Raw genomic sequence first — 16944 nt, 5'->3', positions numbered from 1 at the left:
AGGCCTCAAAGATGATGAGGCCTCTGGAGCATCTCTCTTATGAGGAAAGACTGCAGAAACTGGGTCTGGTTAGTCTGGAGAGGAGAAGATTGAGAGGGGATCTCATCAATCCATGTCTCACCACCAAGACAGGTGCCAGAAGAATGGTGCCAGGCTCTTTACAGCAGTGCCCAGCAACTGGAAAAGGAACAACGGCCATAAAACGAAACACAACAATTTCCACCTCAACATGAGGAAAAACTGCTTTACGTGGAGGGTGGCAGAGCACTGGAGAACGCTGCCCAGGGATTTTGTGGATTGTCCTTCTCTGGAGACATTCCAAACCCACCTGGACACATTTCCCTGCCACCTGCTCCAGGTGACTCTGAGTTACCAGGGGGTTTGGACTGGACTGTCTCCAGAGGTCCCAACTCACAGAATTACAGAATGTTTTTTGTTGGAAGGGGCCATCTCATTCCAACAACCTGTCATGGGCAGGGACACCCTGCATGTATATACATTTATATATGTATATAAAGATCTACATCTCTACACATGTAAATATGCACACAAGTTCATATATTTTCCACTTTCAGCCTGAACAGCCAAGGAGAACGGGATGAAACAAAGGTGCTGTTTTGTGTTTCCATGAATTTTGTGAGACCTGCCTGCGATTGTGATTCTTTCTGTCCCTAGCAAGGGAGTGCCTTATTGTTGGCACAGTTCCTGTCTTAAAGAGTACGATCGGTATTGGCTGATATAATTTAAACAGGAAAAGAAGCAACAACCGATTAAAATTGTTTAAACCGGGAACAGGTTTCGCAGAACACTGAATAATTCTGCCCAGGGCTGGGGGCTCCCCGCCCCAGGTGGGTGACCAAACGGAGTTTACAAACCACTGAAGAGCACGTTCAAAACAGAGTTTTAAGGCGGATTCGAAAGCCCCGGGGCTCCCCCACACACACCCGGCCACGGCCCCGCCTCGCCCTCAAACCGGGAGGCGCCGGCGGCGCTGTCCCCGCCCCGCTGCGCAGGCGCGCAGGGCCGGAGTCCCGAGTCCCGCGTCCCGCGGCCCCGAGATGTCGACGGAGGCGGGAGTGCCGCGGGCGGCCGCGGAGGGAACCCCGGGGGCGGCCACAGACAGCGGTGAGTGCCCGTGGCCGGGGCAGGGACCCAGCGCGGCTCCCGCGGCGGCGGCGGCGCCCCGGAGACCGCGCAAACAGGGGATGGCGGGAAGGGGGTGAAGCGCCGGGCGTGCGCATGCGCACCGCGTGTGGATTATGGTGGACGCGGTGCCGCCGTCGGGTTTTGTTTTGTTTTGTTTTATTCTTTTTGGGAATTGAGATAATTGTGTATGTTTCTCCTCGCAGAGCCAGAGGTGTTTGAGACTGTGCTGCCAATCACTGTCTTTGTGCTGAGCGATGAGGATTTTCTCCAGGATGATGATAAGGAGCAGGAGGTGTCCATTCCTGAGGTGGAGCAGGAGTTTAAATTAAACAGCACCCTTTGCCTAAAACATGAAGTGGAGCCTTCAAACGACAGTAGCAGTGTAGGCAATTGGGATGCAAACAGGAATGTTTCAAATGAAGATAATTGTATTAAGCACTCAGAGGATAAATGGTTTGCTGGGAGTGTATGTAACACATCAGAATTATCTTTAAGTGATGGGTGTGGTGCAGACACGGATAAATACGGCCCAAATTGCACGTTGCCTACATCAACTTGCAAAACAGAGCTTCCAGAGATGATAATGGAGCTGGATTGTGGCAACAACGATGGCTTTCAGAAGACTCCTCCTCTCCTCTGCTCTGCTGGCAGTGACAGAGCTGATACTTTTGAGACATTGGTAGTGGAACCCAAACATGAAGAAGAACCTGACAGTATTGCAAGTGTTCGTCCTGACGGCAGTCCACAGAAACAACCAGATATCTACAAGGAATTGGAGATAATTGTTAAAATGGAAGGTAATATAGTAATAAGATTATATTGCAAGAGTTTAAGAAATATGGTAAACCTCGAGTTTTTGAAATAAATAATTGTATAGAAAACCAGTTTCTTTTAGCATAAGCATTTCAAGTTAGATTGATAAATGCAGCAGAAGGAAAATATTGCCTGGAGTGTGCTCAGTTCTTTCACATACTCCTGCGAAAGGCAGTGAAACTACAAAAAGTTGGTACTTTGTCATTCTTCTCCTATGAGAAAAAGGATGGCCTTTCATCAGGGAAATGTTCTCAAAATAAAAACACAGAAAAAGTGTGGTATTTGTGAGAATGGAGCATTAGAAAAGTTTGGTGTTAGTACTTAGATAGGAGTCCTGGCACAAAGGATTCTGTTCTGTTAAAAATTGGATGTGGTGTTGTCCTGTGAAATTCAGAGTCTTGAGTGAAAACAGAAATTATGAAAAAAAGTGGCCTCTAATTAGGAGCAACACTTAAACGTTGGGGCAGAGGGGAGCATGAAGAGAGGCATTAGGGACAAAGTGGAGAGAGGGAAATAATAAGGAAGCAGAAGTAGTGAAGAGCAGCAAGCTGTTAGGCATTTGGGATTATTACTATGAATTAATCATGAATATTTGTGATTGTATGAAATATGACTTTTTATATCTCCTTGTAGATCCTGATTCCTCAAAGAATGAAAATAATGAATTTGATTACAGGAAAATAAGCAAATTTGAAGATGAAGCCCCGAGTTCTCTTTTGGAAGATGGCTTGAAAGAAGAAGAGAAATTTACCTATAATTGTTCCGATCCATTTCTTAAAGGATGTTCTCCTACTTTTATGGAAGATCTAAAAGATGTAGGGAAGCCTAACACAAATGCTTCCACTTCTGCTGAATCAAATACTGCTGGAGAGCATATTTACAAAATGTTAACACCATTCAGTAAGAAAAGATATCAGCAACAAAAAGTTGTTTCTTCTCTTGCAAGCCCAAAAGAGTTCCAGAGCCAGCAAGAAGGTTTGACATGGCCGAATGGCAGTATGACCATCACACCTCTTCCTAAAACATCTTGTCTGACAAAGGAGAATGAAAGATCAAGTTTCAAGTGCAGGTTTTGTAGTTCTGCGTATAAGTGCAGTGCTCACTTGAAGAAACACATTTATTCAGCTCATAAAGATAGGAAAATACATAAATGCTGGTTTTGTAAAAGAACTTTTTTCTTTTCTTTCAATCTTAAGAATCACCTTAAATTTCATAAGAAGATTGCTAGGTTGCAAAAGGCAAGAAAAAATAGAATAAGTGCGAGAAAAGGGAGGCAGAAAGGATCTGAAGAAGGAGAATCTGAGACCAAGAAAAAAGAAAGTAAATACAAGAAATTTTTCATTAAAATTGAAAGGGACTTTACACCTCTGGATGTGCCAGTTAGCTTTTCCTGCAGAATTTGTTTCTTTGCTTCATCAAGTCCTAGGAATTTTATTCATCACATGAAGGGACACAAGGAAAGACCACCTTACCAGTGCCCTCAGTGTGATTACTCCTGCAGCAGCTTGTCCTACCTGTTAAATCATATGTACTGGCATGCTGGCTATAAGCTCTACCAGTGCAGGTTCTGCACCTTTTTTTCATTGTATTTTGCAAGCATGGTGAGGCACAGCCACATCCACACAGGGAATAAACCATATTCCTGTGAGCTCTGCCAGGCAGCTTTCACCAGCTCCTCAGGGTTGGAGAGACACAGGAGAATACATGCAGGGACAGAAACGTGCCAAGCACAGCAACACAACTGGCTGAGTGGGAGAAAGAAAACTGAGAGGCCTCCAAAGACTTACTCATGTGATGAATGTAACCTGGTGTTCTACACTAAAGGACATCTCAGCTTTCACAAGAAATTTCATGAACAGTTAAAGGCTAATGGTTATATGAGTCAGAGCAATAAATTCTGTAAAAGCAAAATATGCAAAGCTGATGGCGATTCTCAGGGCCACGTTTCTCACTCTCTTTTTGGTAGAGAAAATGATTGTCTTGGTGTGGAAACCCTGGCTTCAGAAGCGGAGTTTAAGCAAACATGTGATGTGTGGGACAATAAGAAAATATGCCCTAGAAAGAAATTCCTTGAAAACGGCCAAGGAAGCAACAGCCTGGCTGTTACTGGGAATAGGTCAGAAGTTCCTCAGACCTCTTATCAAATGGATAGTGTCACTTACAAAGAGGAGCCTTTCTTCCAATCAAAGGCCTCTCATTCACGAGTGCAAGATGATGCTTCATTTCATAACTCTGTGGAAAACTTAAAGGATACATATCCTTCTAATTCAAATACATTCCAAATGTACAGGTGCCAGCACTGCAGTTATGCTACTGCTGTTCTTAACAACTTGAGGCTGCACTTAAAGATACACACAGATGAAAGACCATTCGTGTGTGAAGAGTGCAATGAGGCATTTAAAACATCAAGCCATTTGCAGAAACACAGCCTTCTTCATGTGAAAAATAGACAGGAGTTTGGAAGTTGCCTCTTTGTAGAGAGGTGTTTAGAGAACCTTGAATTGCATCGTAAAATCCACAGAGACACGTATCCAGAAATGGATTTTGATTCCTACAAAGGCTCAAACAGCTCCTTGCTTGATTCAAAAGTCTGTGGAGTTCAGCGAGATGTTCAGAGGGGCACAGAAAATGATGTACAAGCACAAAGTCAGCCACTGTTATATCAGTGTGCAGAGTGCAGCTACGCCACTGGCATTTTAGGCAACCTGGAAATGCACATCAGAACTCACACGGGTGAGAAGCCCTACAGCTGCACCGTTTGTCAGAAGAACTTCCGTACTTCCAGTCACCTGAAAAGGCACAGACTCACACATTTGAACGTGGAGCACTTCAAATGCATGAGCTGTGACTACTCCACCAGCAAATGGCCATCCTTGAAGCAGCACCTGGCTTTGCACGCCGGGGAGGGAACCTCCTCTGCTGACTGCCTCTACCAGCACGTGGAGCTGCCTGTCAAGACTTACAGGTGTGAGGAGTGCGGCTATTGCACAGCCCGCAACGGGAACCTGAAGCTCCACCTGAGGATCCACAGCGGGGAGAAGCCGTTCCAGTGCCGGCAGTGCCCCCTGGCCTTCCGCACCTCCAGCCACCTCAAGCGCCACCTGCTGACCCACCTCAAGCTGCACTGCAAGAGGTGCAGGTATTCCACGGTGGATAAACACGCTTTCCAAAAGCACGTAAAAAAGCACAAAAAGAAATACAGGTGTGCGACGTGTAATGTGGTGCTGCCCAGCAAAAAACTGCTGGAGAAGCATAAGCAACATCACAATTTTGGAATGTAAGGTTGAGAGTTAGATGTTGGTGCTTGGTTTTTGGACAAGTTGGCATGTCCTGAATTTCTTTGTGGCTTTATGTTCCTTTGCTGTGCCCAGAACAATAGCTGGTAATGGATGCATCCAGCATTTTGGTTGAGAGAGTTAAACTTGGGGTTTCTGAGTTTGTTGCAGGTATTTCTGAGAACAGCCATTCTAGCACAGGCTGTGCTGAAGATTTTGGAGACACTTTTTCATCCCTGAGTAACTGCTTCAGTAGAGGTCAGTTATTTTGGCCAGTGTTCATCAGAATAACTGTGTTTAAACAGTTATTCTGTACCATTTATTTTCTGGTAAAAATTTAGTAAGGAAAAAAAAAATCTCTTTTCTAACTGAAAGAATGTCTAAAGGGAGGGAAGGAAGGGTATGTTATATTTTGTAGTAATAACTTTTCATACAGAAATTATCAGTGTAACTGGATGCTACCTCCCATCTGCTGAAAATTGGTGAATGTAATAACTTTGCTCCCAGGTGCTTTTGCAATACTTGTAAGAGGAAAAAAATAGTATTTCACCAAATTACAGAAACCCATGGTAATTGACATGAAAATGTTTTACATGTTTCTGTATGTATAAGATGTTTATTAAGCTTTTTCCTTGTCTGCAGTTTTGATAGTTTCTTGAGTAGCCTGACAGAAATGGTAGTGTCTAGAAACATCTATTTTATGATACTGGGAATCTTTAAATCTTTAATTCTATGTGAATGTCCAATGTTAATAGAGTGTAAAATGCCTTACCTTTTCTCAGGTTGGTAATTACTGTGTTGTTTATTAAAACACTTTTCAAATAATTTCTGTTAATATCAGCAGTTGCTGATAATTGTGAATGCTGTTTAGTTACAATGAAGACCTTAGCAGTGTCTGAAACTTAAGTTTATTAACCTTAGTCTAAAATACTGTGTGTAGGAGTACTATGCAGCAGTTGGTGCAGGGTATGGTGAACTCAGATGGATGCTGCTTCCAATTTATATTAAAATCTAGACAAATCTTGGTTTGTTTTGGAGTTCTGCAGTGCTAGGAGCTCTGGAGTGTTGAAGTGATTTCAATAATAGTGTGTTATCCCCTGGTGTGAGGAAAGACAATAGCAAAGGGCTGGTGCAGACTGTCCCAATGCTACAGCTCACTCCATGGAGCAACAGGACAAACCTGTGGTTTAATTTAGAGAATGCTAATGTGGAACTCAGTGGGGTTTTTTTCTGCTCCTGGATGTGTGCCTTTCTGTAGAAATACAGATAATGTCTTGTAGAGGCTTTCTGGTGGGAGACAGGCTGGGAAGGGCTGCCCAGAGAGGTAGTGGAGTTCCTCTCTTTTAAGGAATTTAAAAGCCATCTGGATGTAATCCTGGGCAACCAGCTCTGCATGGCCCTGCCTGAGCAGGGGCTTGTCTTCCAGAACTCCTGCAGCCATTCTGCAGTTTGGAAAACATTTTTCAGTAATAGATTGAAAATCATGGACAGATGAATGTATTCAAGGCCAGATCAGTAAAGATATTCAAGTGATCCAGTTCTTTGTAGCTTCAGTAAAGTCTGATGAGTATCTGTGCCTGAACCGTGGTGGTTACAGAGGAGTGATTTAGACCTTGGAGCCACCTAATCCAGCTGTGAAAAAGAAGAATCTTATCCTGCATGAAGAAAGAAAACCATTTCTGGGAAATATTAATGATTACTCAAGTTTGGAGTTTTTTACCTGCATTATGTTACAGTTCTGATCATTTATTTGAAAAGAACAGGTGCAAAGAGAAAACAAAAATACTGAAGGAATTGTAAGCCTCTATATCAGATGAGACTAGGAAGGCTAAATCTGATAGAGCACAGTTGTTAAAAGGTATAGTAGAGCCTGATTTAGAGGATAAATTAACTGCAGTAAATTTCTGAAAGAGTTTGTAACTTTCTTCGAGTTTTAAGTAAGAAGGTATTTTCTTGGGCTTGCTGATTTTGTAAAAGTGATTATTCCTAGCCTCTAATAAAAATAAACAGTTCAATGATTCCTGACGTTGCTTTATGTTCATTATGCATTGGATTTTAGGGGTTTCAAAAGTATTCTCAGTCTGCTAAGTCAGTGAAATTTAAAGGCATATTCAGTTTCAAATCAGACATGGGATGTTGGTATTTTTTTTAATTTTTTTTTAAAATTTTTTTTTTGGTAGCTGGAAGTGTGTAATATCTTTTATTCCTGCAGTTTAAACAAAAATCAACACCTTTCCTAAATCATAGTATGGAGTTTCCTATTTAAATCAAAAAAGTTTCATTATTTTCTCCGTGAGCATATCCTGAATTTGGACAAAACAGAGAAATGTAACAAGACAAATTGAGCAACAGGCTGTTACTTTACTTGCTAATTAAATGATTACAAGTTAAACTGGAGGTGATGTAAATGAACAATAGTGAGCTAGACCTGTATGGTGTGGTGGTGCATCCTCCTGTTTGGGCCACACTGGTCTCAGAAAATCTCATTAGGGCTTGGCTTTGACAAGTTGGGCTGAGCTCCTCTTGAGCTTATCCAAAACACTGGCTGCTCCCAGGAACTTGTGCTGGGCAAGGAGCCCCCTGGGCTTTAACAGCCTTTGGAAATTTTTTTTTCATGCCTTAATAACCACCCAGGTGGAACAACGTTTTTTTGGTTTTGAACTTTTAAAGAAAAGTTACCAACCTGAGTTGCAGCCAGGGTAGAAAATTGCCATGAGCAAAGCCAAGTCTGTTGTGACTCTGAGCAGTGGTATTTGAGACCCTCTGAGCTCTGCAGACTGCAGCAGGCTGAGATCAGCACTTCCCTCAGAGTGGGGCCTCTCTGAGCCACACAATTCCCCAGTTGGAGATACCTGGGGGGCCACAGCTGAATGACAGTCACACATCCTGAATGAAATCCTCACTTCTTGAGACTCAACCCTTCATCTGTTGAGAGTGACATGAGTACTTACCTGTGAAAATTGCCCAAGTTCAGGTACGTACCTTGTACACACTCCTTTAGTGTGTGTGGATATGCAAATACACTATCAATGTTGCACTCCTGTAGAATAATAGAATAGTTTTGCATTGGCACCTTAAAGATTATGTCATTCCACCTCCTGCCATGGGCAGGGACACCTTCCACAATCCTAGGTTGCTCCAAGCCCTGTCCAAACTGGCCTTGAACACTTCCAGGGACAGGACAGCCACAGCTGCTCTGGGCACCCTGTGCCAGGGCCTCACCACCCTCACAGACAAGTATTCATCCCACACATAAACCTACGAGGATTTTCCCTGCAATCAACAAAATACCTTCTACAGGGAACATGGGGGAGATGCGATTACCTTCCGCCGTCCCTTTCCTCCCTCATTCGCGTCCCTTGGGGAAATGTGAAGAGTTTAATGAACACCCAATTCCTCCTTTCAGCCCCTCCGCCGTGCGCTCCTCCGGCCGCCAGGGGGCGCTATCGCCGAGCACCGCCTCAGGACACGCGGGGGGGGGGGGGGGGGCTGCGCATGCGCGGAGCGGCCGGACCCGCTTCCCTGCAGGAGCAGCGGCCTCAGTTCCCTTGGAAAAGCCACCGGCCCCCCTTCCCTGGGAAAGCAGCCGAACCCGCTTCCCGCTTTTCTGGCAGAGCAGCCGTCTCCGCTCCTCCCGCCCTCGGCACCCGCCGCCGCTGAGGGCGACCGTGCGCGGTCTCGGCCGGCCCCGCTGACTCCAGCGGCGCTCCCGTCCCCTCTCCGTTCTCTCGTTCCAGGGGTCCGTCCCCGCCTCCCTTCGCCGCCAAGATGCCGCGGATTATGATAAAAGGCGGCGTGTGGCGGAACACTGAGGTAGGACTCGGTAGGGTTTGGGCGCTCGTCCCCCCTCAGGGCCCGGGGAGGTGGGGAGGCCCTCACTGGGGCTGGTGCGCAGGCGCGGGAGGGGGTGTCGTGGTGCGCCTGCGCGGGGGGTTCAGGGTTTGAGGTATCCCGGGACAGGTTGGGGTCAGCTGGAGCCCCTGGACCGGGACATTTCCACTGGAGCCCCTGGACCGGGACATCACAGGGTTTGGGGACCGCAGGGGCGAGTGCAGGGAAGGGGCTGGAACACAGCTCTGATGAGGAGCGGCAGAGGGAGTTGGAGGGGCTCAGCCTGGAGAAAAGGAGGCTCAAGGGGGACCTTCTCATGCTCCCATAACTCCCTGACAGGAGGGTGCAGCCAGGGCGGGTCGGGCTCTGCTCGCAGGCAGCAAGCGACAGGACAAGAGGACATGGCCTCGAACTGCACCAGGAGAGGCTTAAGTTGGACATTAGGAAGATTTTTTTTTCACAGGAAAGGGTGATTAAATATTGAAATCGGCTGCCCAGGGAGGTGATGGAGTCGCCGTCCCTGGAGATGTTAAAGGAAAGACTGGATATGGCTCTGAGTACATGTGGCACATGGTCTCATTGACTTGATGGTGATCATTGACTAAACTCAGTGATTTGAGACGCTTTTTCCAAGCTAACTGATTGTGATTCCTTGGCTCTCTGTTGGGCTGCATTTCCCAGCAACCTGTGCCTTCCTCCTTCCTGCTGCCTCAGTGGGCAAAGGAGATGTTGGTGTTTTTGCCTCGGGCTGCAGGTTGGGAAGCTCAGCCACGTGTGAGTCGTGTCCTTCTGCCCCAAAAAAACTGTTCCCACTGGGAGTGGGAGCATGGGCTGTGCTGGGCTTGGAAATGTCCCTCTCACAGACTAGAATGTGACTTGTATTGCATAGGCAGGTTTCTTATGCTCTAGAGGAATCTCTTGCCCTTGAAGATTTTTCCAAATCTGGAAATGGCAAAGGCAGAGTCATAGAATTTTTAGGATTGGGAAAAGACTTAAGATCACCAAGTGTCCAGCCATCAACCCAGCACCACCACCAGGTTCACCATTTAACCTGTACTTAAGTGCCACAATCCACATGGGTTTTTTATCACTTGCAGGAATGGTGACTCCACTCCCCCGTGGGCAGCCTGTTCCAATGCTTTACAACCCTTTCCATGAAAAAAAAAAATCCTAATAACTAATCTAAACCCCTGGTGCAACTTCAGTCTGTGTCATGTAAATGTGTGTGGGCTCTTCATCTGCAGACTCAGGAATTCTGTGCACAGAAATTACTGTTCCAGAAAAGAATGATCCCTTCCAATGCTGCTGTAACAAGCTTTCAGAACCTCAAGAAGTCATGAAGAAGAAATTAATAAAATGATTATTTCATTCTTGAGAAATCAAGGATGTCAGTTTTATTAAATGCATGTTTAAAGCAAAAGGATGGACCTGGCACTTAAAAATACAGAACTCTGTCACTGCATACTGTGAACACCAGGCATGTATGTGGTTCCAGGAAACAGTGGGGGAAAAGTAATAGAAGATAAAATGTGCTGTGTGTGCTTAAATATGCACACATCTGTATCAGTGATGTGCCAGGAAGCAGCTGAATTTGGGGTCAGCAGAGGACAGGAAAACTCATGTTGTCTTCACCCCATTCTTAGGGTCTTCTGTACTTGATAAATTTTGGTGACTGTTGAGAAGAAAGAGCAGTGCAATAAATGGAATCACAGAATATCCTGGATGGGAAGGGACCCACAAGGACCATCGAGTCCAACTCCTGCAGAGAACACCCCAGGAATCCCACCCTGTGCCTGAGAGCATTGTCCAAATGCTGCTTGAGCTCTGGCAGGCTTAGGGCTGTGGCCACTGCCCTCAGGAGCCTGTTCCAGTGGCCAGATAGATCCTTAATTCACCAGGCTTTGTGCAGCAGAGATAAAACAGGTGTTGTTGTTGTTTTTCTTTTATTAATATTTTGATTACACATGCAGCATTAAAAAGAGAGGAAGTGGAACCAGATGATACCAGGTCATTCATGAAATGACCAGTTACTTGCAAAAAAAGCCTGTTGGTGTCACTGGTACAGCTCCTGTGCCACAGAGCACCTAGTAAGTTAAAAAGGTACACACAAGTGAGGATTTATCATTTATTTCAGAACAGTAATTACATGAATTGTTGCCTGTAGCAGCTCAAGCCAGACCAAGAGCTGATCATAATCTCACAGTTAAAATTGTTGTTCTCTGGGAGGTGTCAGTGGAGACAGTGTCACACTCACTGAGCACTCACTGGGTACTGGAGGGACGTCTGTGGTTGACAGGGCTGCAAGAATAGCTTTAATGCATTTAAAATACCACTCTCTCTGAATAAACCAGAAATAATGAACCCACCTATCGAGGAAGGGAGAGAGGGATTGATGGATGGATTGACAGAAAAGTGATGGCACTTCTGCACTTTGAGCAAACTCAGTGCACACTTCTTTGTCTGTGAACAACCTGGTTCTCAGGCTGAATCTATTACATTTTTATTCCAATTGTATTAAAATGTGAAAAATAGATAATTTTATGGTATTATTTAAGGCAAGGCAGCCAGAGATATCTGCCAATTCAACTTTCTTTCCCAGTTGTGTTGTCATTACCAGACAAACACTTCCTTACCTCTGCTGCTGTCCTTCAGGGAAGACACACAGAGCCTTTAAACACTAATGCATTAGAGAGCATTGAAAATAATCATTTGGGAAATCTGTTGGACATACAAAGTTTGGAACAATAATCATGTTTCTTTTTAATTTAATCTTTATGGATTTCATTGGCCTTTAAAATACAAATCCTCATTTTTCTTGAGAATAAAATGGAACAGAAGTAGCAGTGTAATGCTGTCTCCTCTGGGCCAGCTCATGAAACTTACCATGTTCTCCTTTGCTTGAGCTCAGACCTTTCTGTTTTGCAGTCCATAAGGGTATTTATTTATGTTTTTTTCCAAGGATGAAATTCTGAAAGCAGCTGTTATGAAATATGGCAAAAACCAATGGTCTCGAATTGCCTCGTTACTGCACAGGAAATCAGCAAAGCAGTGCAAAGCCAGATGGTAAGTGAGAGGTGCTGTGCTTGGGAACATGACCTTCATAATTAGTGGAAATTTAGGAAAAAATGTTACCACAGACTAATTTGTGTCCACAGAGCATCAACAGTTTTAACACTGTTGGATTTTATAATGGAAACTTCAAATTCTTACTGCTTGAAAGTCGTTGAACAAAAGTAGCCAAATGTTCTGTTTGCCAGTGACTGCAGTGTTAGCAAATGCAGGATCACTTTATATTATAAACATTAGTTTTTCCCTTTATTTAAACATGTTTTAATCGGTGAGTATTGCCAAGGCAGTAAAATTGTAAGATACTAATCTCTCTTACATATAATTTTCTAATTTCATGTAATGGGAGTTTGGCTTGAGAGAGTAAATGTTGAGAAATTGCACTGTGAAATTTAATATTTTATAAAAAATAGGAGCTTTAAGCTGATTCAAATACTGATGCAGCATGAATGTATTTGAGAATTAGACTTAGTTTCTCAAGTACTGAACTGCACATATTTAATAGACTACTTCTTGTAGAGAGAACAGGACTGGCACAGTTGAGGATTAGTAAGATAATTGTTGAAGGCTCCAGACCAAACAATTCTACCATTTCTCTATCTGTGATAGTGACAATTTTTACTTTTCTCTTCAGGATTAATTCTGTAACTCTTTACTTTGCCAGAATAGAGATGGGAGAAGGAAGAGAAGTATCTGTATGAAAAGTGCTGGATAAATAATACATTTTAAAGCTCAAATACATATGTCATTAAAACACTCTTGAAGACAAATCAGTGGATAACTTGGCTCTGTGATCCTTAATCTTTTCCCTTATTCCAGGTACGAGTGGCTGGACCCGAGCATCAAAAAGACAGAGTGGTCTCGGGAGGAGGAGGAGAAGCTGCTGCACCTGGCCAAGCTGATGCCAACCCAGTGGAGAACCATTGCCCCCATCATTGGGAGAACTGCTGCACAGTGCTTGGAACACTATGAATTTCTCCTGTGAGTTTCTGCTTGCCTAGAGGAAAATCTAGCCAGGAGTAACCAAAAAATCAGTGGAGTTGTAGCAATGTGTCATTCTCTTCTCCCATGATGGTGAATTAGGGTGGCTTCCAGTTGTCTGAGTCCTTTTGTAAACAAGTCTTTAAAGAATGTTTTCAGTCACTTGTATCTAGCTTGAAAGAAGCTCCTGGAACCTGGAGAGTAGCTTGAATAGAGATAGGTGTATCTCTTCTTGCTCCTGGTCATTCTGGCTAAGGGACTGTCAAGATTCATGGTTTTATTAGGCTGTTTGGGCATTTTTGACTGGCTGATCAGCAGGAGTGGGATGTGAGAAAGAAAAGAGGCATAAAACACATGTTGAAATGGCTGAATGTGCAGATACCATCTCTCTGCTACAAAGAGTTTCTTTAGGCCGCAAGAAGAGAAAGAATGTGCTGCTGTTTCCTTTGTGAGCTTTCTTAATTCTGGTGCTATTGGTTGAGTAGAAAAAACGTAATAGAAAACTTGATATTTTAATTCTGTCACACTGCTGGAATTCTTGTTTTTATTGTTAAAGATTACCTGAGGAAGCTTCTTTACCACTAATTGTATCAGTGTTGTATTTTATATAATATTCTATTGTTGTAATATAATACTGTGTTGGTTTCTTTCTCTCATCTTGTTTAAGATTATGGAACTGTACCACACTTGTGAATTGTATAACAGATTTAATGTATTGTACAGAGTACCAAGTTACTGCTTTATGATCAGTCTTTGGAGACATTTAAGGGATGGTTATTATGAGTCTGGGGGAAAACAAAGAGCTGGTGGTGAAACCTACAATGTGTTTTTAGGGATAAAGCTGCTCAGAGAGACAATGAGGAAGAAACTGCTGATGATCCTCGGAAACTGAAACCTGGAGAAATCGATCCAAATCCAGAAACCAAACCTGCCAGGCCAGATCCCATTGACATGGATGAAGGTGAGTTAGGATGATGTTTACTATTTTAAACAGAAATCTGATTTGTTTGATTTTTCTGTTTACACAGCCAGTGTGCCTTGGTTTTCTTCTTTTTTTTCCACCACTGCCTGGTCATTAATTTACTTACAAATTTTGTCTTATTTTTTTATCTGGCCAGTGAGTTATACTTTTCCAGTTTTCCTTTTCTTGGTGTGTTTTTTGCCTCCTTATCTGTCACCTTCATCTGTTACCATGACTGGCTGTTCTTTGCTTTGACAACTGCTCTGCTTGTTTGAATTCTGTATCTTCATCATTTTCCATCAGCTCACACCTCTCAGATGAATCCATGCTGAAGCACAGAACTACCTCACTTTTTTTTTTTTTTTTTTCCCTTGCAATGAATGTTATGAATTGAAAAATGAGCACTGTTGAAATTCCATGAATGGACCATTGGTGGTTTTGAACAGTCACAGGTTCACAAAACCAGTGCTCTCAACTCTGGAAGTAAATGCAGTTAATAAATTATCAAGATAATACTCTCAGATAAAGATGTAAATGAAGTTTTAATTCCATTAATGTGGTCACTTTGCCTCTTCATGTAAATATCTTGATTTGCTGTTGATACTTACTGATACTATTTTCAACATTAGGGTTTGTTTTCTGAAAATCTTCATTTCACCTGGCCAGTGATTCAGTAAATACATTGGGACAACTTGGAAATTAGTGCTGACAGAATACCTGTGGTTGATTCAGCTTTTAAAGATGATTTTTTAATCTTAATGTCACCTTTTTTTTCTGGCTCTCATTTTTTAAGTGCAGATTCACTACTGTATTTATCTGTACTCTTGTAGATGAGCTTGAAATGCTGTCTGAGGCTCGAGCACGTCTGGCGAATACACAGGGAAAGAAAGCCAAGAGGAAAGCCAGGGAGAAGCAACTGGAAGAAGCTCGGTAAACTCACACTTAGTTTCATATCCTGGGACTGCTTTTCTTCACTCTACACTTTAAATCACGTGCTGTCCCTGTTTCTTTAGACGTCTTGCTGCTCTCCAGAAAAGACGAGAACTTCGCGCTGCTGGGATTGAGATCCAGAAGAAAAGGAAAAAGAAGAGAGGTGTGGATTACAATGCAGAAATTCCATTTGAAAAGAAGCCTGCCCCTGGTTTTTATGATACATCAGAAGAAAATTATCAGTCCCTGGATGCAGATTTCAGGAGGCTGCGTCAGCAAGACCTGGATGGAGAATTAAGATCGTAAGTGTGTGTTGTAATAAGTTGGGAACAGCGTATTTGAGAAAAAAAAAAAAAAAAAGCAACCCATATGTGTCTGTGTTAAGTGCTGGAAACATAATGTGAGTGGGAGAAGTGTGTTTTCCATGGAACAGATACAAGTGCAAGTGGCCTCTGCCTTTTCAGTTTTTTGTGCTTTTATCTTTCCAGAAGGTCTAGTTCACCTATCTATGATCACCTTTTTTCTTTCCTCTAGTTCACCTTTTAAAAGAGTTTCTCATGCATGTTCTTGCTCTTTAAGTCAAAATGTTATTTTTTTGATTTTTTTTAGCAGTTCATTTGCTGATGTATTTAGTGTCTTTTAAATAATAATCTTATTAAGATTGCTTATAGGAGTAGATTTGTAGTATTATTTTTGGTGGAGTTGTTCTTAAGTTGATATCCTTAAATGCTTAATGTCTCTCCATCCCCTCAAAAAGTCCCCAAAAGTGTAGTTGAGAAGTTAAATGTCATTCTTGAGTACATATTTAGTTGTACTGTTGCATTTCCCACTATTTTTGCCAAAACTGCTTTTTACTGACTGAGTCCAGTGCCATGTACAATTTGGTTTATTAACTCATATGGTGTTACTAACTGATTCTGCTGTATGGCTCTTTGTTCTGAGGGTCAGGCAGGAGCTTCAGACTGAAGCTTATGATTTCACTGACTGTCTCCATTGCCATTTGAAGGAAATGCCATTTTTATTAAAGACTGAAGAGAAATTGGTTCCCACTTTCCACCGAAGAAAACGTTCATCTTCTCTTCCAACTGTTGGAGAAAAAGGGACTGTTCACATTCCCTTATTTTTACTGTCTAAATTCTTGGCCTGCTTTTTTTTTTTTTTAATCCAATTACCCTATTGATTGTAGTTATTGAGCCTAAAAGCTAAATCTGTTGGCTGCTTCCATAAATTAAAAGTGTTACACTGGCCTGTAGTAGGTTCTGCTGCAGAATCTGCAGGTCACATCTTATCACCCACAAGGTGCTCCACTCTTCCTGCATTGTTTTATTTTAGCATATCCATTCTTTGTTAAGGGTACAGCCTTTTTGCTGTTGGCTTCTTTGCTTTGTAGCTGCTCTGTGTGTTCTGAAAGGATTCTGTTTTCTGTGATAACAGTGAGAGGGAGGGAAGAGAGCGCAAAAAGGACAAGCAGCACATGAAACGGAAGAAAGAGTCAGACTTGCCCTCAGCTATTCTGCAGACGAGTGGAGTGTCAGAATTCACCAAGAAAAGGAGTAAACTGGTGCTGCCAGCTCCTCAGGTGAGGTGTTTACTGATAGTAAATGCCAATACCAAACAATGCTTTCTGGTTTATCCAATAGATCTCAAAGTTATTTTGTGTCTTACTGTGCCTTGGGATTTTCTCTTTCCAAGATATCTGATACAGAACTTGAAGAAGTTGTGAAAGTCGGGCAGGCAAGTGAGATTGCACGACAGACTGCTGAGGAATCTGGAATCACAAACTCAGCTTCCAGCACTCTTCTCTCTGAATATAATGTAACCAACAACAGCATAGCTCTAAGGACTCCCAAAACTCCAGCAGCCCAGGACAGGATCCTGCAGGTAAAGTATAAAAGTACAAGATGGGTTTTAATTTTTGGAGCAGGAGTTAACTGAGTAGAA

At 43.0% G+C, this 16944-nt stretch overlaps 2 protein-coding genes across 2 annotated transcripts in view; both read left to right on the top strand.

The window, feature by feature from the left end:
* Positions 1-1034: 1034 nt before the first annotated feature.
* Positions 1035-7656, top strand: LOC310907139 (uncharacterized protein). Its single transcript, XM_083857040.1, has 3 exons — positions 1035-1125; positions 1350-1943; positions 2593-7656. The coding sequence occupies exons 1-3, from the start codon at positions 1059-1061 to the stop codon at positions 5238-5240; spliced, it is 3309 nt and encodes a 1102-aa protein (XP_083713166.1). The 5' UTR covers positions 1035-1058; the 3' UTR covers positions 5241-7656.
* A 1258-nt stretch (positions 7657-8914) lies between these two features.
* CDC5L (cell division cycle 5 like) overlaps positions 8915-16944 on the top strand; it is a 30892-nt gene continuing 22862 nt past the window's right edge. Inside the window, exons 1-8 of the mRNA XM_083856788.1 lie at positions 8915-9047; positions 12025-12128; positions 12951-13112; positions 13946-14073; positions 14904-15003; positions 15087-15305; positions 16438-16582; positions 16696-16884. Coding sequence (XP_083712914.1) covers positions 9003-9047; positions 12025-12128; positions 12951-13112; positions 13946-14073; positions 14904-15003; positions 15087-15305; positions 16438-16582; positions 16696-16884 — 1092 coding nt within the window. The 5' untranslated portion in view covers positions 8915-9002. The remainder of the gene's footprint in view (positions 9048-12024; positions 12129-12950; positions 13113-13945; positions 14074-14903; positions 15004-15086; positions 15306-16437; positions 16583-16695; positions 16885-16944) is intronic.

Source organism: Zosterops lateralis, assembly GCF_965231275.1.
Source record: "Zosterops lateralis genome assembly, chromosome: 3".
Taxonomy (NCBI): domain Eukaryota; kingdom Metazoa; phylum Chordata; class Aves; order Passeriformes; family Zosteropidae; genus Zosterops; species Zosterops lateralis.
This window is presented reverse-complemented; position numbering and strand designations above follow the sequence as displayed.